A 20039-nucleotide genomic window follows, 5' to 3' on the forward strand; every position below is an offset into this window, starting at 1 on the left:
CAACCACTTGCTAGCTGTGTGACCTTGGGCATGTCACTTAAGCTCTCTGTGTCTCCGTTTTTTCATAAGTATATAAAACAGAGATGCTCATAATACCTACTTCAGAGGGTTTTTATGTGGATTAAATGAGTTAATATTGATGAAGTGCTTTAACCAGTACCTGGCTCATAGCAAGTGCAACTGAAGTCTGCATTAGTGAACTAAATACTAATTTGCACTTAGAAATCACTGGTCATTCGAGCTGGCAAGGAGCCTTTGAGAGAATCAAGTTTATGTGCATAACTAACATGTTGAGCCTGTCGGACTCAAAAGGTGTAATTTTTTTTTTTTTTTTTTTTTTTTTTGCGGTACGCGGGCCTCTCACTGTTGTGGCCTCTCCCGTTGCGGAGCACAGGCTCCGGACGCTCAGGCTCAGCGGCCGTGGCTCACGGGCCCAGCCGCTCCGCGGCACGTGGGATCTTCCCGGACCGGGGCACAAACCCGCGTCCCCTGCATCGGCAGGCGGACTCTCAACCACTGCGCCACCGGGGAAGCCCAAAAGGTGTAATTTTTACTTTTATTTTTGTCTCCCACGCCTGCCCAGGGCAGTGGTCCTTTCCCATGACTCTTCCAGCCACACTTAGATAACAAAGAGAATTTTTTTTAAAATGTTATCAATCCCTATTTCTTTTTTTAAAATTTTTATTGGATTATAGTTGCTTTACAATGTTGCATTCATTTGTACTGTACAGCAAAGTGAATCAGCTATATATATATATATATATACACACACACATATATCCCCTCGTTTTTGGATTTCCTTCTCATTTAGGTCACACAGTGCATCGAGTAGAGTTCCCTGTGCTATACCGTAGGTTCTCATTAGTTTATACATAGTGTCAATAGTGTATATATGTCAATCCCAATCTCCCAATTCATCCCACCCCGCCCCTTTCCCCCTTGGTATCATTATGTTTGTTTTCTATGTCTGTGTCTCTATTTCTGCTTTGTAAATAAGATCATCTATACCAATTTTTTCAGATTCCTCATATATGCTTTAATATAGGATATTTGTTTTTCTCTTTCTGACTTACTTCACTCTGTATGACAGTCTCTGGCTCCATCCATGTCTCTGCAAATGGCACAGTTTTGTTCCTTCTTATGGCTGAGTAATATTCCATTGTATATATGTACCACATCTTCTTTAACTATTCATCTGTTGATGGTTAGGTTGCTTCCATGATCTGGCTCCCATAAATAGTGCTGCAATGAACATTGGGGTGCATGTGTCTTTGTGATTTATGGTTTTCTCAGGGTATATGCCTAGTAGTGGAATTGCTGGGTCATATGGTAGTTCTAGTTGTAGTTTTTTGAGGAATCTCCATACTGTTCTCCATAGTGGCTGTATCAATTTACATTCCTACCAACAGTGAAAAGGGTTCCCTTTTCTCCACACCCTCTCCAGCATTTACTGTTTGTAGACTTTTTTTTTTTTTTTTTCTTGGTGGAACGCAGGCCTCTCACTGTTGTGGTCTCTCCCGTTGCGGAGCACAGGATCTGGACGCACAGGCTCAGCGGCCGTGGCTCACGGGCCCAGCCGCTCTGCGACATGTGGGATCTTCCCAGATCGGGGCACGAACCCGCGTCCCCTGCATCGGCAGGCGGACCCCCAACCGCTGCGCCACCAGGGAAGCCCATTTGTAGACTTTTTGATGATGGCCATTCTGACCAGTGTGAGGTGATACCTCGTTGTAGTTTCAATTTGCACTTCTCTAATGATTAGTGATGTTGAGCATCTTTTCATGTGTTTGTTGGCCATCTGTATGTTGTCTTTGGAGAAACAAAGAGAAAGTCTTAATGGCACTTTGAGAAGCAAATGAAGTCTGAATCCAGTCATTGAAAGGGTTCTGGCTGATATACAGGCGTGCCTTGTTCAATTGCACTTTGCTTTGTTGCACTTCGCAGATACTGCTTTTTTTTTTTTTTTTTTTTTTTTTTTTACAAATTAGTTTGTGGCAATCCTGCGTTGTTAGATGATGGTGAGCATCTTTTTAGCAGTAAAGTATTATTTATTTAGTTGCACCGGGTCTTAGTTGTGGCAGCCGGGCTCCCTCGTTGTGGCTCACGGGCTCCTTAGTTGTGGCTCATCAGCTCAGTTGTGGCTTGCCAGCTTCTTAGTTGTGGCACGCACACTCCTTACTTGTGGCATGTGAACTCTTAGTTGCGGCATGCACATGGGATCTAGTTCCCTGACTAGGGATCGAACCCAGGCCCCCTGAATTGGAAACGCAGAGTCTTATCCACTGCGCCACCAGGGAGGTCCCTAGAAATAAAGTATTATTTAATTTAGGTCTGTACGTTGTTTTTTATAGGTATAATGCTACTGCACACTTAATAGACTACAGTATAGTGTGAACGTAACTTTTACACGCACTAGGAAACCGGAGAACTCATGGCTCATTTTATTGCCATATTCGCTGTATCGTGGTGACCTAGAACCGAACCTGCAGCATCTCCGGGCTCTGCCTGCACTCATCCACACGGTCGTCCTCATTTAAAGGGTGGACTCCTCTCCCCATCCCCACTGGTCGAGGTGTCGGTCTTTGCTCCCTCCCTCACCTGTTTCCCTACTCACCAGCTTGGACAGGAGAGGAGAGTGGCAGAAAGTTGTCACTTGAATAGCACTGTTCTAAGATGGCTTCCTGTGCTCTGGGTCTGGCTGATGGTTGCTATTAACTCTTTGCTGCCGGACACCTCTAAGTATAACTCCCATGTCCAGGACAGGGGCCTCTCCTTTGGCTGACTACACCTTGCTTCCTCACTGTGATCTCTTACCCTGCACATTATAACTACCCTTCCATCCTTTTCTTCTGAGGGAACGAGGCCTGGAAGGCTGTCTTTGGGCAGGATTCCGTTTTAAAAAGACCCTATGTTGTAGTGGTTAAGAATCCGCCTGCCAATGCAGGGAACACGGGTTCAGGCCCTGGTCCGGAAAGATCCCACACGCCGTGGAGCAACTAAGCCCGTGTGCCACAACTACTGAACCTGCGCTCTAGAGCCCACGAGCCACAACTACTGAGCCCACGTGCCACAGCTACTGAAGCCCACACACCTAGAACCCGTGCTCCGCAACAAGGGAAGCCACCGCAAGGAGAAGCCTACACACCTCAAGGAACAGTAGCCCCCGCTCGCTGCAGCTAGAGAAAGCCCGCACGCAGCAAAAACGACCCAACGCAGCCAAAAATAGATAGATACATAGATAGATAGATAGACAGGCAGACCGACCCTAAAGCGGGGAACTCCCTGGTGGTCCAGTGGTTAGGACTGTGCACTTTCACTGCTGAGGGCCCAGGTTCGATCCCTGGTTGGAGAACTAAGATCCCGCAAACCGCATGGCCACAAAAACCCCCAAAAAACAAAAAAGAGCCTAAAGCAGTATTTGTACAACGGGTTTTGCATCTGGGGTCCCTTTTTTACCCACTGTCAAGAGGGTGTGGTGATATTCTCAGACCATATGGACCCCAGTCTGCTGCTGTCAGCTGCTTTTGCTCCCATGGGAACCAGTCCTCTGTGCAGCTTCTTTGCAGGGGACACATACATATGGAGCTCTGAGTGGGCCCCGTGAGGTGCCCTCACAGGCTGTAGGTTGGGAGGAAGTGGTGGCCTCTCCCTCCAGACCCATCCGTTGGGCAGGGCAACTGGGGTGACCCCGGGGGCATGGAAAGCTGCAGCTTACTTCTCTTTTTGCTACTTTATTAATACTAAATTTTGAAACTTTGGGCTCTAACGCCGTCTCAAGGGGACTGTAGAAGGTGCAAACATGTGTGGCCTCCTTTCAAGTGCACTTATCCTGGGTGGATGTTGAGTTGCTTGAGTCGCCATGGGCCCACACCCTTCTGGGGACAGCTCATCCGCAACACCTGTAATGAGAGAGGGCAGACCTCCCAGCGCAGGCTCTGCTCTCTCACCCCTTTTAACCCTTGATCTGGGTGGGAGGCCCCTGGGCTAGGGGCCCACGGCTTGTGTAAGCAGTTATCTGAGGCCACCGTAGAAACATGCGTCTGTGGTCCCTCTCTCACCCCTTGTCTTGGTATCCAGATCATATCTTGGCCCCTCAGTCAAAACTCCCAAATTATCGTCCCGTGTCATGTCTTGTCTTTGCTGATAATTTGAAAATCCTTCTTGGGCCGTTGTCCAGGAGCCCCCAATGGATTTCATGTCCCAAGGGGACTGGGTTGATGCCTGTGGGTCTCCTGATCACCTTGTCCTGAACTCTGCACCACTGCACCTGTGTAGATACCTGAGGGACCATAGAAAACCCCTAAGAGAGCCAGATTTAAGGCGAGCAACATTTCCAGGATTCCTCCATGCATTTGCTCCCCCATCCCTATGGCATCTTCACTTGGTTTTCTCCACAGAAGCCAGTCTTTGGTGCAGCTGATGTACATCCACAACGTGCATGCTGCCCCGGGATGGTCCCTTGACTTCTTGAAATAGTTGTGTGGATCTCTCTCTCTTTGTTGGCTGTCTGCTGTGACTGGATGGTTTCCCTATGAATACAGTAGTAAATAAAATGGAGCACCCAGTTTTCTATTACTGCCCTGGACCTAATATGGAAAGAAAGGTATATGGAAAGAAGTCACATATGGCTTTGGAAGTTCTTGCATCAGCTGCTCTTAATCCGGCAGCTTTCTCTTCAGTTGCGCTTCTCCTGGATCCATTACTTAGATCAGGGATGTCATGGTGTGTAGCTCCAAATTTGAAGACAGAAGACCTGGGCTTTAGCTTGAACGAATGCCCTGGCTTCTCTGAGCCTCGGTTTCCCCATATGTAAAATGGGAACAACAGTACATCATACCTCTTTTGCCCATCCTTACGGAGTTGTGAGAGTCAGATGGACAGTGCTACATGGAGCTGCTTTGTAAGCCATTGAGTGCCAGTTGAAAGTCACATGTTGTGGCTAGAAGCCTCCAAGATGGCCCCCAGTGATCCTCACCTCCTGGTATTCACAGCCTTGATTGTATTTCCTTCCCGTTGAACACTGCCCGGACTTAGTGACTTGGTTCTAATGAATAGATGAGGACAGAGTGGTGGTGTGTGACCTGGAGGCTAGGTCAGAAAAGGCAGTGTGGCTTTCCTCTTTCTCTTGGATTACACACTCTGGGGGAAGCCATATTTTAAGCAGCCTTATGGAGGATCCCATGTGGTGAGAAAACAAAGGCTCTTCCCAACCCCCACGTGAGCTTGGAAGTGAATCCTCCAGCCCCAGTCTAGCCTTCAGATGACTGCAGCCGCAGCCAACACCTTGGCTGCAGTGTAATGAAAGACCCTGGGCCAGATCTACCCAGCCCAGCTGTTAGATACCCAGACCTACATTCCAATCATTAGAAACTGTGTGAGATCATAACTGTTGTTTTAAACTGCTAATGTTTGGGATAATTTATTAATTTTTTTTCCTAGCATACAATAAGTTACTTTATTTTTTTTATTGGAGTATAGTTTATTTACAATGTTGTGTTAATTCCAGCTGTACAGCAAAGTGAATCAGTTATACATATATCCACTCATTTTTTAGATTCTTTTCCCATATAGGCTATTACAGAGTACTGAGTAGAGTTCCCTGTGCTGTACAGTAGATCCTTATTAGTTATCTGTTTCATATATAGTAGTGTATATATGTCAATCCCAATCTCCCAATTTATTCCTCTCCCCCTTACCCCCTGGTAACCATAAGTTTGTTTGCTACATCTGTGACTCTACTTCTGTTTCAGTTCATTTGTACCCTTATTTTAGATTCCACATATAAGCAATATCATACGATATTTGTCTTTCTCTGTCTGACTTCACTCAGTATGACAATCTCTAGGTCCATCCGTGTTGCTGCAAATAGCATTATTTTGTTCTTTTTTATGGCTGAGTAATATTCCACTGTATATATGTACCAAATCTTCTTAATCCATTCCTCGGTTGATGGACATTTAGGTTACTTCCATGTCCTGGCTATTGTAAATAGTGCTGCAGTGAACATTGGGGTGCATGTATCTTTTTGAATTATGGTTTTCTCTGGGTATATGCCCTGGAGTGGGATTGCTGGGTCATACGGTAGTTCTATTTTTAGTTTTTTAAGGAACCTCCGTACTATTTTCTATAGTGGTTGTACAAATGTACATTCCTACCAACAGTGCAAAAGGGTTGCCTTTTCTTCACACCCTCTCCAGCATGTATTGTTTGTAGACTTCTTGATGATGGCCATTCTGACCGGTGTGAGGTGATACCTCATTGTAGTTTTTATTTGCATTTCTCTAATAATTAGTGATGTTGAGCATCTTTTCATGTGTTTGTTGGCCATCTGTATGTCCTCTTTGGAGAAATGTCTATTTAGATCTTCTGCCCATTTTTGGATTGGGTTGTTTGTTTTTTTGATATTGAGCTGCATGAGCTGTTTGTATATTTTGGAAATTAATTCCTTGTTGGTCGCTTCATTTGCAAATATTTTCTCCCATTCTGAGGGTTGTCTTTTTGTTTTGTTTATGGTTTCCTTTGCACTGTAAAAGCTTTTAAGTTTAGTTATATCCCATTTGGGGTTTTTTTGTTTTTATTTTCATTACTCTAGGATATGGGTCAGAAAAGATCTTGTTGCGATTTATGTCAGAGAGTGTTCTGCCTGTGTTTTCCTCTAAGAGTTTTATTGTGTCTGACCTTACATTTAAGTCTTTAATATGTTTTGAGTTTATTTTTGTGGATGGTGTTTGGGAGTGTTCTAATTTCATTCTTTTACATGTAGCTGTCCAGGTTTCCCAGCACCACTTATGGAAGAGACTGTCTTTTCTCCATTGTATATTCTTGCCTCCTTTGTCATAGGTTAGGTGACCATAGGTGTGTGAGTTTATCTCTGGACTTTCTATCCTGTTCCATTGGTCTGTATTTCTGTTTTTGTCCCAGTACCATACTGTTTTGATTACTGTAGCTTTGTAGTATAGTCTCAAGTCAGGGAACCTGATTCCTCCAGCTCCATTTTTCTTTGGGGTAATTTATTATATAGCAGTAAATAACTAATACAGATGTCATTGCTAAGTCCCTACCTTTAGAAGGAGTGATGTTCACTATGGTTCCATATAAAGAAAATCTCCAAATTTAGCATTAAGCAGACTAATCCTCCAATTGTGAAACAATTGTACTAAGGACAGTTATTCAGTCAGGGTCAATAAGCCATTGCAGTTTGGTTTAGTGCTATTTTCTACTGCTGCATAACTTTCTAAGTTTATTTTCTTGCTCTTTTAAGAATTAAGTTTTAGCGATTATATTAGTCAGGATCCAGGCAGGAAAATTGAAATCACCCCAGTTATTTTTACAGAGAGAATTTAGTTGAAAGAACTGTTTCCTGGGACTGAGTTATCAGAAAGCAGCCTACAACCCTAGGGCTTGAGGGAGCAAAGGGGAGGGTGGGATTCAAACCTTTCAGTGGGGAGTGCCCCTGGGCTGGAGCACGTAACTCTGAGGGGGCAAGATGAGGCCGGTTCTGGAAGTATGGGGGGACAAAAAAGCTGGTAATGAGCCAAGCGCTGCTACTGGAACCAACTGAGGGTCCAAAGTGACGCTTGCTAGCTAACCTCTCCTTCCTGTAGCTTGTGCACGGGCATGCTCTCTTCCCCCACCCCCTCCCAACCCACCAAGGAGCAGCAGGCAAAGCAGAAATGTGGTTTGCACAGTCCAGACCCAGCGTAGCAGAGCTGAGAGGTAACAGCTTAATAAACAGCACAGTGTCACGTCTTTCCTAAGTGAATGAATTATGGGTTAGTTAGAAGGCACATTCCCTGCCAAGGCCTCTCTCTCTGTTGTTCACTGTAGTAGGAGCCTGTAGGGGATGTGGTGTCACTGAAAGTTCCCTTCTTGGGGCTCTGAGATTTCCTGACACTGCAACAAGTGCTACGAGCCTCCATCTTGCCCGACCCTGCAGCCAACTGAACACTTCCCCACCAGGCTTTCAGCTCGGGAGACCAAAGCCATCATTTTTGCCCTGCTGATTTCTTGTACTCACTGATACAACCTAATGTATATTTAACTTTAAATGAGGAAGAATGGAATAAAATTTTTAAAATTACCTAATTTAAATTCATTTCTTCAGTGTCACCAGCCACATTTCAAGAGCCCAACAGTCCTACGTGGCTAGTGGCTACATAGTGAACTGCACAGAATAGAACATTTCCATTTATTGCACAACATCCTATGGGTCAGAGCTATCCTAGAGCCTTTAAAATGCTCACAGGAAAGAAACAAGCTGATAAGACATTGGATGTTCAAGAGGAGGAGGATGTAGTAGGTAGCATCTCCAAGCTTATTTGAACCAATGAGCCCTTTATTTTCATTGATCAAGACTTAGGAAACCTACTTTGGTTTTGTGATCTTGAGGCAGAGACTGGAATTTCTCTGTGCATCAGTGTTCTCTATTCACACCATGGCCAATATCATTTCTGAGTTCACTGTTTGTTATAAACCTCTTTGCCAGCACGTGGCATCTGCTGCTGTTGCTTCCACATTCCCCTTTCCTCTTGCCTCAGGATTAGTTTCAAGCAAAACCAAAGATTTTACTCTTAGCGCCCTTGATCGACCTCCCTGCCCCATCTCTCCAACAACCCCTTCCCCTCCCTGATCACCACCTTCCGTGTGATCCACAGGAGAAAGTCCAAAGCCAGAGCCTTCAGAACACATAGCGCTCCTGGGCCCGCTCTGTACTTCACACCCGCAGGCTCTGGCTCGAGCTCTTCACCTTGCCTAAAAGTTCTCCTGTTCCTTTGTCCGCCCCTTCGAGCCTCGCGGCAGGAGTCTACTCCACTGGCAGCCCAGCAGCCACCCATTCGGATTGGCCACCATGTTCATGGCAAGGTCATGCTTTGCCCTGCTTGCTCCTGGCCAGTGACCCAGCATGGTGAGGGTACTGGAACCAGCGTGGCGCTCTTCCAGTGGGCAGCTTTGGGTCAGGGCCTCCCCGCGGCCTGGCCAGAGCTGTCTCAGAGGTGCTCTGCCATCGAGACTCTTCCTTCCCGCTCCTTTCGCGGGTGTCACACCTGCCCGCGCCCCCTTTATCCGTCACACCCCTTCTCCCAGTAAATCTCTTGTATGTCTAATTCTGACTTGGTATTATTTCTCAGAGACCCAAATTGACACAGCTGGAGCTTCCCCTGACTCAAACCCGGCAGAATCGAGCACTTTTCCATCCATGTTCTCAGCACCTTCTGTGTATACCTGTTAGAACACTTACCACATTCACCATCACCACTGCCACCCTCCTCGTCACCACCCTCCTTGTCGCCACCCTCCTCGTCACCACGTCTCCTCCACTAGGCAGCGTCTAAAGGTCAGGCGCCACATTTCTTACATTCTGGTCCCCCTGTATCTGCCATGCACTAATATGTGTTGATTGATTGAATTAGATTGGGCCCATTTATCCTTCGAGGGGCTGAGTGAGCCTCTGTCAACGTGACTAGTGTTAAAGAAAGGCATGTTGGGCTTCCCTGGGGGCGCAGTGGTTGAGAGTCCGCCTGCCAGTGCGGGGGACACGGGTTCGTGCCCCGGTCCGGGAGGATCCCACGTGCCGCGGAGCGGCTGGGCCCGTGAGCCGTGGCCCCTGAGCCTGCGCGTCCGGAGCCTGTGCTTCGCAGCGGGAGAGGCTGCGACAGTGAGAGGCCCGCGTACCGCAAAAAAAAAAAAAAAAAAAGGCATGTTGCATGTCTCTGGTCAAAGAAGAGATGCAGTGACATCACTTCCGCATGAGACCAGCCCCCATATGTCATTAATAGGAGAGTTAAAGTTCACACACTCGTTTACTAATGGTCTACTTAGTATTTAAGCAATATGGTACCCACCATGTTTGTTGTATTTTTTCCCAGTAGGCGTTCTGCAGTACATGGCAGCCGAGATCACTGATCGAGGACCCCGTGGGTACGGTGCCCCGGCTGATATCTGGGCCCCGGGCTGCACCATCACTGAGACGGCCACCAGCAGGCCTCCGTTCCATGAGCCCGGTGAACCGCAGGCGGCAGTGTTCAAAGTAAGACATGTTGGATGATGTAGGTTGCTGCTGTTGGAGAGAGATAATTCCAATCAAAAATCTCCCAACCCAGAAACCTCTCCACCAAGGTGGAAGAGAAAGCAAACAGGTTGTTTTCTTTTGTTCTGTTTTGTTTTTGAAGAAGCGTAAAATCAGAATGTGACGTGCGTCACCGGCAGTCCGCTAAGAGTCTGGAAAGCGGAGCTCTCAGCCTTTCCTATAGCCCAGCAGATGCACCCCTTTATATCCATGTTCTGAAGCGAAATGCTAACTAGTCCTCAGGTGCAAGGACTAGACAGCACCACTGGTCACAGGAGTTCACCCGAGGTTTCCCTGACAACTAGGGTGACCATTTGTGTTAGCTAATTGGCTTTACCCAAAAAAAGATCAATTTCTCAAACAACCTTTGGATGGGAGGTAGTTCTGGAGGAAAAGGCTTCCCTGAAGTTAGGCTCCTGCTTTCCCACAGAAACCCGGAAATGGGAGCGCTACCTTCCTCGGTGGTGGCATTTCAAAGAGATGGCTCCCAGGTCCTTGAGAAAGATATTTCTGGCAAGAGGCTTATTTGGCTTTTTAAAAGATTTACATACATCTTGAAGAGAGACACAGAACTTAGAATGACAGCTTTTCTCAAGTGAATGCTCTAAGAAAGGTGGGGGGCTGTCTCTCTCTTTCTCTCCAGCTGAGGGAGTTAAGCTCCTTAGTTAATCTGTACGTGCTCTTACCCTGGGTAAGGCTCAAGGGCCGCGTTGCGTGAGTGTCTTTGGAGGACAGGTTTCTGTCTAGGTTTGGAGCGGAGGAACTTTGGGTATCAGATGCTGTCTCCTTTGTGCTTGTAAAAGCCTCCCCAGAGCTGACAGGAAGGGTGACCCGTGTGTTGAGGCCCACATGGTACTGACTGGCCCTGTGGGTGGGGCTTTACGCTGGACATGCTCCCTTGGGAAGGGACATGCTTGCTTGCGAGCCCAAGGGAAGCTGATGCGAGGACAGCCAGTGTATCCAAGGTCAGGTCCACGGCTTCTGGCTCCGTGGATGCTTGGAGAAGTTGAAGAGCAGCTGTAGCCTTCAGAGGTTGTTACCAGCACTGACCTTCCGCAGAGCACTTTTGTTCCCCAAAGATAAGAATGAAGAGAGCAGGGTCCCAGAAGGCTAAATGGCCACTGCTTACGGTTGACAAGGTCGCAGTACATGGAAGCAGCCTGATGGAACGTGATTCCAGAGGCCTTTCTTCCTGCTTCTCTGCCAAGCCTGGTGGCCTCTGAGGCCCGTCAGCCCCGCAGCCTCACTGCCTGCATCCTTGCCAGGCCCTCTGGCTCAGTCTCTTCGGCAGAAGGAACTCAAAGGCCCGAGTGCAGGGCTCTGCCCATGAGCTGCGTGCAGCCTGCTCAGCGGGTTCTGAACGAACGCCCTGTGCTGTGATGCCTTGGTGCGCTCCTCAGCCCAGCCCCTGCAGAAGGTTCTCTGAGCTTCCCACCCTCCCAGCAGCTGTCAGGTAGCCCTAAAGCCAAGATCTCAAGTCGACGAGTGTCTCCTGGCACCTGCAGTCCCAACAAGACCCTGAACACCGCGGCTGGCAGGCAGCAGTGACCTTCCAGCCTTTCCACGTCTGTCCAGGGTGGAGCCACCTGGGGCTGGCAAAGTCTTCCTGCAGCTTCAGTTCCAGGCCTCGGAATAAATACCAGCTGGTGGGCTTCCCTGGTGGCACAGTGGTTAAGAATCTGCCTGCCGATGCAGGGGACACGGGTTCGAGCCCTGGTCTAGGAGGATCCCACATGCCACCGAACAACTAAGCCCGTGCTCCACAACTACTGAGCCTGTGCTCTAGAGCCCACGTGCCACAACTACTGAAGCCTGCGTGCCACAATTACTGAGCCTGCGCTCTAGAGCCTGCGAGCCACAACTACTGAGCCCACGTGCCACAACTACTGAAGCCCGCGTGCCACAATTACTGAGCCTGCGCTCTAGAGCCCGCGAGCCACAACTACTGAAGCCCATGTGCCTAGAGCCCGTGCTCCGCAACAAGAGAAGCCACCGGAATGAGAAGCCCGCCCACGGCAACGAAGAGTAGCCCCCGCTTACCGCAACTAGAGAGAGCCACGCGCAGCAACGAAGGCCCAACACAGCCAAAAATAAATAACGTAGTGCCCATGTTTGCTCTTTTCTTCTCGAGAGCCGGGGAAGAAGCTACTCGCTTCCTCTCTGAGTTCTTGTCCTGAGTTTTTGTCTCTGGACCCCCCTAGTGCTCTTATGTCCCCACCCCTCAGGCGAGGGGTACCAGCTGGAATGTGCCCTGCCCTGCATTTCAGATCTTGTGGGTTGAATTCTATCCAGTGTTTAGTTCTCAAAATCTAAAACTCGTTTTTTGAAAATATTGTGTTATTGTGGTAAGAACACAACCTGAGATTTACCCTCGTAACAGTATTGCCGACTCAGCGTCCAGCACTGTACAGCACATCGCTAGAAATTATTCATCTGTTTGCCATGTGTGCCCAGTGGATAGTAATGCCCCATTTCCCGCTCCCCTCGATGCCCATGCGGAGCAGCGTGTCAGAAGCAGTTGGTGCGCCCCTGGTCCAGGGACTTCAGGCTTTGAAGTCGGAGGCTTGCGGTTTGCTCTCGGCAGTGCCCTGGTCCCACTGATGGGGCAGGGGAGGCCGCGCCAGCCCCATGGTTGCCGAGGAGCTGGGACTGGGGTGCATCTGGAGGACAGAATGGCTTCCACTCCTGGCTCACTGGGTGGGCTTGGAAACGATGAGGAGAAGACTGTGAACTTTAAAGATGACAACTCCTCGGGTGAATGGAGAGCTGTACCCGATGGGAACGGTTACGCAGCATGGATGAGCGGGACTTGTGGAAGCATTGCCATGTCACAGTGAGATGGGACGAGTCAGCCCAAACTCCTGCTCCCCCACAGGGCGCAGGGACAGAGAGCCTGTAGCAGGACGATGATGAGCTGGCCAGCGGCGGAGCTGAAGCAGCAATTGCAGCAGGAGCCTGAACAGGAAAGGGCAGCGCCGCCTCTCTCCGCCAGTTGCACCCCGTGGGGATGAGGGCGTGGGCCCTGAGTTACCAGCCTCCAGGTTTGCTCTGCCTGTGGTTTACAGCTGGAGGTTGGAGATTTGGGCTGTGAACGCGTAGAGACTGAGAGGCTGGGGCGCGATGCTCTCGGAGGGCCTCTCACACGTGGCCCTTCATCCTGGGCGTCCTCCCTGCGTAGTGATCTCAGAGCTCCAAGAGGACTAGAGCAAAAGCCCCAAGGCCTCTTAAGGCCTAGGCTCTGAACCCCCCACCAGTATCACTTCCCCCACGGTCTACTGGGCAAAGCAAAGTCCCCAGAGGCCAGCCGGGGTTAGGACATGGATACCAGTCATTGAGGCCACTGTTGGAATCCATCATCAGCGCCTCCTAGGATGGCAGATACAGGAGCTTTGTGTGGCAGGTATGTACACCTGGGTTTGCCCGAGACCACACTGTCTCATCGGTCACCTCTGCCTTCGATGCAGGTGGGGATGTTTAAGATTCACCCTGAGGTTCCGGAAACCCTTTCAGCGGAAGCTAGAGCCTTCGTTTTATCCTGTTTTGAGCCTGACCCCCACAAACGTGTCACCGCTGCTGGGCTGCTCCAAGAGGGTTTCTTAAGGCAGGTGAACAAGGGCAAGAAGAACCGAATTGCTTTCAAGTCGGCAGGTGAGGCCTGCTGGGGTGGCAGGGGTGACGGCTCTCCCGAGCACTGAGCTTCCCACATGGTGCCCGTGTTTGTGAAGAGTGGTGGGGGCTGGTGCATTAGGTGTGGGACGCAGAGACACAGGGAGCCCCATAGGTGACAGCGACGTACCGTCACATACCCAATGCTCCGTTAAAGCCTTTCCTTTGGGATTGTGCCAGGGAGGGAGCTGGGAGGTACCCTGGCTGGGGTTTTGTGTCTCCCCAGGTGCAGAGCCTGGCGCTTCATTTTTGGAGCCTGGCCTGTCACCCTGTGCTGCTCCCAACCTTGATTAAAGGGTGCCTGTCCTGCAGGCCACCGAAGCAAGCATCCCCTTGTGGGGCAGGAGGTCCTACCGGGCAGTGATATAAGAGTGGTCCCGGTGTGGATGGGGTCGGGAGCTGGACAGGGTGCCTCAGCATCTTGCACCCAGAGAGCGACTCGCTGTCTCAGCGTGTCCGAAGGGCTGGTTAGAAATGCAGAGTCTCAGGCCCATCCAGGACCCACTGAAGCAGAACCTCCATCTCCCCAGGATCCCTGGGTGATCGCCTGCACCCCCAGTTAGAGCAGCGCAGGCCTAGGCCCCTGGGTGGGTCACGACATGGCCCGAGGGGCTGCCTGGGGCTCGCCCTCCCCAACCCTGGCTGCCCTGCACAGAGGGTCCCCAGGGCGCCACGCTGCCCCTGCCCCTGGTGGGGGAGCTGATGGGCAGCAGCAGCGAGCATGGCTCCGTCTCCCTGGACTCCGATGCCCAGCCCCACGTGTTCTTCCAGAAGTCCCAGCCGCCCACGCACCGGCTCAGCCACCTGCTCAGGTACGGCCACCCCCCACTCGGGGGACAGAGTCCCTCCAGGTGTAAACCAGATGGCCGCTAAGGGCTTTCGCTTCCTTTCTGCACTATCAGCAGGGCAGCCCGGGCGGCCGCGGACAGAGAGAGGACTGTAGTGAGGTCACTCCCTGTCCCTTCCCCTCTCCTTCTCCTCTTCCTCCCCTCCCCCCCTCTTCCTCCCCTCCCCCTTGTCGCCTCCCCTTCCCTCCTGTTTCCTCCTCCTCCCCTGTCACCCCTTATTCTCTCCCTCTTACCCCCCTCCTTCCCCTCCCTCCCTCTCCCCTCGCCCCCAACACTGGTGCATCTTCCTGAGGGTCGGGCAGCGGCAGAGCCACCTCTTAGCCCCTCCCCCACAGTGTCCCTGGGAGGCGGGCGATTGTCGCCTGCGTTTGTCCGCAGTGTTCCTGATGAGAACTCGGCCTCAGAGGACTGGAGCGCAGCCTCGTCGCTGGAGGACAGGGACCCGGGCGCTTCCTGCTGCGCTAGGACAGCGAGCGCCGTGCCATCCTCTACGGAATCCTCTGGGAGGAGCAGAACCAGGTGGCTTCCAACCTGCAGGAGTGCGTGGCCCAGGTACAGGCCGAGCGCGAGTGCGGGGGCTGCAATACCACCCCTCTGCCCAAGGCCAGGTCCCAGAAGAGGTCCAAAAGGGACTGGTGTTCCTGCTACCCTAGAACATTTGCACAGTTACAATAACCACCCTAAGTATTTCCCAACGTCCTTCCCTTTTCCAACAAAAGAAAAGAAAAAAAAAAAAAGACTCCACTGAAGCCTGAATTTGTATTTGCGGAACACTGCGGTGAAACCAGGCACTGGTGGGACCGTGCTGCCTCCTGGTGGAAAACAAGCCAAATGGCAGCACAAAGCCCAGTTAACCCCCCGCTGCACCAGTTGCCCTCAGAAGCTGGGAGAACAGCCGCTTTAGGAAGAAAGGTGACGGATGGAAATATTTGAGTTTTAACTCATTTTGGATGGGAAAAGGTCCTTCTAGCAAGAGGCCACTGGCCAGTATGAACTGTGCCTTGTGACAAGGCCTGTTGGGGGTGGAGGGTGGTTTACAAGGGGTTAAACAGGATGGCGGACCATTCCTTGAGGGGCTTATTAGTTCTGTTGTTTGCGGGCCAGAGAGGAGAGGGAGGCCACATAACCCTCTAACAGGAAGGATATGGAGGAAATTCCAGGACCAGAGACCGTGTCTCGCCTGGGAAATCCCCAGTTCCATTAGCAAATGGACAGTCTGGTTAATCTAGTTGCCCACAGTACTTCTTGGATTTTCCCTCCCACTCTCTGAATTACTCAGTGACTGGTTTTTTTGGGTGGGGGGGGTTGGTGATCAGAGTTCAGAAGAGTTGCATCTCTCAGTCGGCCACATCAAGCAAATAATCGTGATCCTGAGACATTTCCTCCGCTGCCCAGAGCACCGGGTGATGGCACCCACGATATCAAAGCTAAAGGTGGACCTGGACTTTGACAGCTCATCCATCAATCAGATTCATCTGGTACCCTTTGGATTTCAGGATGCTGTAAGTGCTCCATTTGGCCCTAGAGAACATGCCAGAAGGTAGGAAGCCCATTGAAGTGGCTCACAGCCAAGGCCATGGAGTTCGATTACCATCATCTCCCGTAGTCTCCATCTCTTCTCACCTGTTTACTAAGCCTGCATCCCGAGTGTCAGCAGTTTTCTAAACACTGAATATGTGTGTACAAGTGACTGGTCTGATTGCATTTGGCCCTGGAGAGCAGGAGTATAGGATTTGGGAACGAGTGGCATCGCCAGCTGGGTAGGTGTGGGGTTTAAGCTTGTGTGTCTGCCCGAACAGGTGTGAGTTGCTCCAGGCCCAAGATCATGTCTGGCTTAGCTTTGTGTCTCAGGTCCCCAACACAGAGCCTGAGGTTTCATAGATGCTTCATAATTGTTCGTTGAATAAACAATGAAGAGGCCCGTGCGGTAGCTCCGATCTCTGTACCTGTCCCCTAGACCCCCGTGTGACTTGGGGTCAGCTTAAAGGAAGACTCAGTCCAGAAAAAACAAAAGTCAGGTAGAAACTCAGGGCAGCATGGTTAACCCTTATCTCAGAGTAGAAGCAAATTCGAATTACTAAGAACTATTTCTTAAAAGTACAATGGACCAGAAATCTGGATTTTTGTGATTTGTAGGTAAATAAAATTTTGAGGAACCACTTAATTAGGCCCCGCGGGATGTTTGCAATGGACATCATCCGTCGAGCGGTACAGGCTGCAGTCACCATCCTAATCCGAGGTAAGGGCCCTCTTTCCGGTCAAGGTCAACTTCAGGTGGCTATGGAAAAGGTCAGACAGGTCCTCTGTACTCACCAATCGTTGCTTTCCCTTTCCCATCTTGGCTATGTACGTCCCTGCAATTAAGCCAGTGATGTCACAGACCCCTTTAGGGCCAAGATTCTGTGATTTTAACAACATCTCCTGGTGATAATATTTTACATGCCCCCAGGCATAACTGGGGAGCACGCTCCGCAGGCAGACTAAACTCAGGATCTCAAAGGAGCGCTGAGCCTGACCGCCTGCATCCTACAGTGCGTCATCTTGTGTGCTCAGCATCGCCTCCTAGTTGGTTGACGATTTAATGGCACAGCATCCTCTCAGAATCATCATGTGGCAGCTACAGAAACCTCTGGCTTTTATAGGCTCTATTTTTGAAATGTTAGAGCAGCTTCATACTCAAGTTGATTCTCCCTCCGCGGTGCCTTCTTCCTAGGAAGGGAGGCTATGGCGCTTCGGTTAACACTGCCGCTTCCTCTCATTACTTTGCTCCCTCCCTGTCATCCTCTGCCTGCTCCCCTGAATGCACTCTGCCTAGGCTCAGCTTCTGGGAGTGGCTTGTTAAACCCCAGGACTTCATTATTCCCCAGTCCAAGCAGGGAAGTGTTTGTAGTAAAAACACGGGCCTGTGGAAGCCTGCCTGCCCCTTTTTAAAACTGCCCTTGGCTAACTAACTTAACACGTTGAAGTCTGTTTCCTTATCTGTGAAGTGGTGGGGACCATCTTGTCACTGCAGAGCTCAGTGAAATAGTCTCCCCTCCGTTTTATAAAGTCAGCAGTCCCCTGATGGAGCGCCACATTGGCCTGGCCGGCCTCTGAACAGCCATGTTTGCTGGCCCAGGACATAAGCTACACCAAGCCCTGGCCTTGTTGAACCGTGGTCCTTTCCTTCCGTGATTCCACAGAGCTCCAAGCCCACTTTGAGGCTGCCTCAGAGACCGAAGGGGTGGATGAGGACACGGATGAGGCGGAAGAGGACTATGCCCTGGCAGACCCACGCGGGAGCGAGGCGCAGGCGGCGTGTGGGGGGAGCGGGCCCGTTTCAGCAGTTGTCCAGGAGGCCCAGGCCCAGCCCCAGCAGCTCCAGCAGCAGCAGCTGAGGCTCCAGCTGAGCAAGCTCAGGTGGGAGACCAACAGGTGGGCAGGGGTAGGACAATGACCCGGCAACTCAGTGGTCGAGTGCCTCACCCAGGTCTCAGAAAAGCATCTTTACCCCCCAAGGAACTGCGCAAGGAGATAGTCTCAGCTTCAACTGGGGGACTAGAGGATGCCTCCCTTTTCTTTTAATGCTAGGAGTCAGAGACGTAGAGTGCCTTGCCACAAGCCGTACTAAAGGCAGCAGCGTCTCAAGAGTTTTCTCTCTTTACCGAGATGGGTTCCCTGACATGGTGGGTGGGTCCAGCAGCTCGGGGGGACATCTGCGGCCCGCCCCTGCCGAAGTAGCTGAGTTGGGGATCAGTTAGCACTGCGTCGATGGACAGGTATCCCATAACCCTGACCCCAAGGAAGTCTGCCCAGTCCTCTTTGAATCTCTCCCTTGTGTTTTGTCATGATCCCTAGGCAGCCATTAGTGGACAGCCTTCCCAGACAGCGGACCCTGGCACTGCCGTGAGGTTCCCACAAGAGTTGGGCTCTTTTGTTCATGTCCAGGCACATAGTAGGTGTTCAAAAAATATTTGTTAAATGAACAAAAAGATTCCCATTTGCTCTGGGGAACCACGTCGTCAGTGGGCTCAGCAAACTAGTTGGTACTGGTTCCAAATGATGCCTTGTTGCCCAGTGGTCGCTGGGAATGCTAAAATTTAACAGGGATAAACGGTGTCAGGCGTACCTATTTCAGAAGAAAAGTTGTATACACCCCTAGGGATCTCTGAAGTTTAATTTTAGGCAGATCTAATCATTTCTTTTTAGAAAGACCCAGAATTTTAGTTCACTGGTAGCGGTGGCAAAACATTTTTTAAGTTTTGAAAAAACGACAAATGTGAAAGTTGATAGTAGTACTTAGCACTTCTTTACAATGTGTTTCTGGTAAGGTGTATAATCACCAAATTCATAAAATGTTACATATGGGTTCAAAGGTTACTCCTTTCCAGGGTCAATATTGTTATCTTCCATCTCAGTATAATTAGTAATGAGACAGCAGCCAGCACCTGACTGCAAATGGCTGACAGACTCACAGCTCCTACAGACACGCCTGCCCTTGTAGGACAGAGACGCCTTAGCTGCTGTTGGGCACAGCAGGAAGGCACCTTTTGCCCTGAGTGATGCTGACGAGGGTAACACATCTGTCCTGAGTAGTGTCTGTGAGACCAAGCCCCGTGAAGCGTTTAGCGCGGCCTTGGGTAAGTGTTCGCAGTAGTGTCGCTCCCACCTTCCAAGCAGTGTCTTTCCTGCAGTTCCTCCTTCCCCCCTAGCTGTTCCAACAGCAGCAGGGCTTCTTCTGTCTCCTTGCCTTAGTCTCCAGTGAGGAGGGAAGGGCCTGACCACTAGTTTCAGCGACTTGACCTGACTTAGGGAGACAAGTTGGCTGAGTTCTACTGATCACCATCAGGCTGTCTTTTGGTTCACGATACATTCTGAGACAAAATATGCCCACGCCCTCAGCGTTGGTCTTTGTTTACAAGGGGAGGAAGCACAAGAAAGGTGCCCATGTACAGCCTGAAACCTGATCACACAACTTTGAAGAAACTAGACTGACCTTTGGGATTGTGCCTTTTTTTTTTAAAAAAACCTCTGTTCAACAAATGTTTGAAGTGAATTGAGTGGTATTAGGCTCTCTCTGGAGGATGGCTTTTTTTTTTTTAAACCAGACTTTTGGAACACCCAGTTCAAAAAGAGAGAGTACCAGAATCTTCTATGGCAAACCCTAGAACAGGAAACTCAAGAATTGTATCACCTGCAGTTACAATTCAAATTTAATGGTGAGTGATTTTCCACTTGCTCTGACTTACGTGTGTGTGAGACCATTCAAAATCTGGCTAGTATTCTAGTCAGCCTTGAAACAATTGAGGTTATTCTCGATCAGACCAGTAAGTACTCCAATAGATTACGGAATACTGGTCAATAATAAAAAGAAACTACCAGTACATTCAAAACCAGATGAATCGCAAATGCATTATGCAAGTGAGAGAAGACAGATTCAAAAGGCTACATATGATTCCATAAATGTAGAACATTTATCG

At 49.9% G+C, this 20039-nt stretch overlaps 1 protein-coding gene across 1 annotated transcript in view; it reads left to right on the forward strand.

The window, feature by feature from the left end:
• The window catches only part of MAP3K15 (mitogen-activated protein kinase kinase kinase 15), a 122119-nt gene that overhangs the window by 100447 nt on the left and 1633 nt on the right, over positions 1–20039 (forward strand). Inside the window, 11 exon segments of the mRNA XM_067023184.1 lie at positions 9870–10027; positions 13531–13714; positions 14388–14544; positions 14959–15026; positions 15029–15132; positions 15897–16082; positions 16717–16819; positions 17763–17872; positions 17939–17994; positions 19668–19691; positions 19693–19778. Of these exon segments, the coding sequence (XP_066879285.1) occupies positions 9870–10027; positions 13531–13714; positions 14388–14544; positions 14959–15026; positions 15029–15132; positions 15897–16082; positions 16717–16819; positions 17763–17872; positions 17939–17994; positions 19668–19691; positions 19693–19778 (1236 nt within the window).

The sequence above is a fragment of the Kogia breviceps genome, chromosome X (genome assembly GCF_026419965.1).
Source record: "Kogia breviceps isolate mKogBre1 chromosome X, mKogBre1 haplotype 1, whole genome shotgun sequence".
NCBI classification, from domain to species: domain Eukaryota; kingdom Metazoa; phylum Chordata; class Mammalia; order Artiodactyla; family Physeteridae; genus Kogia; species Kogia breviceps.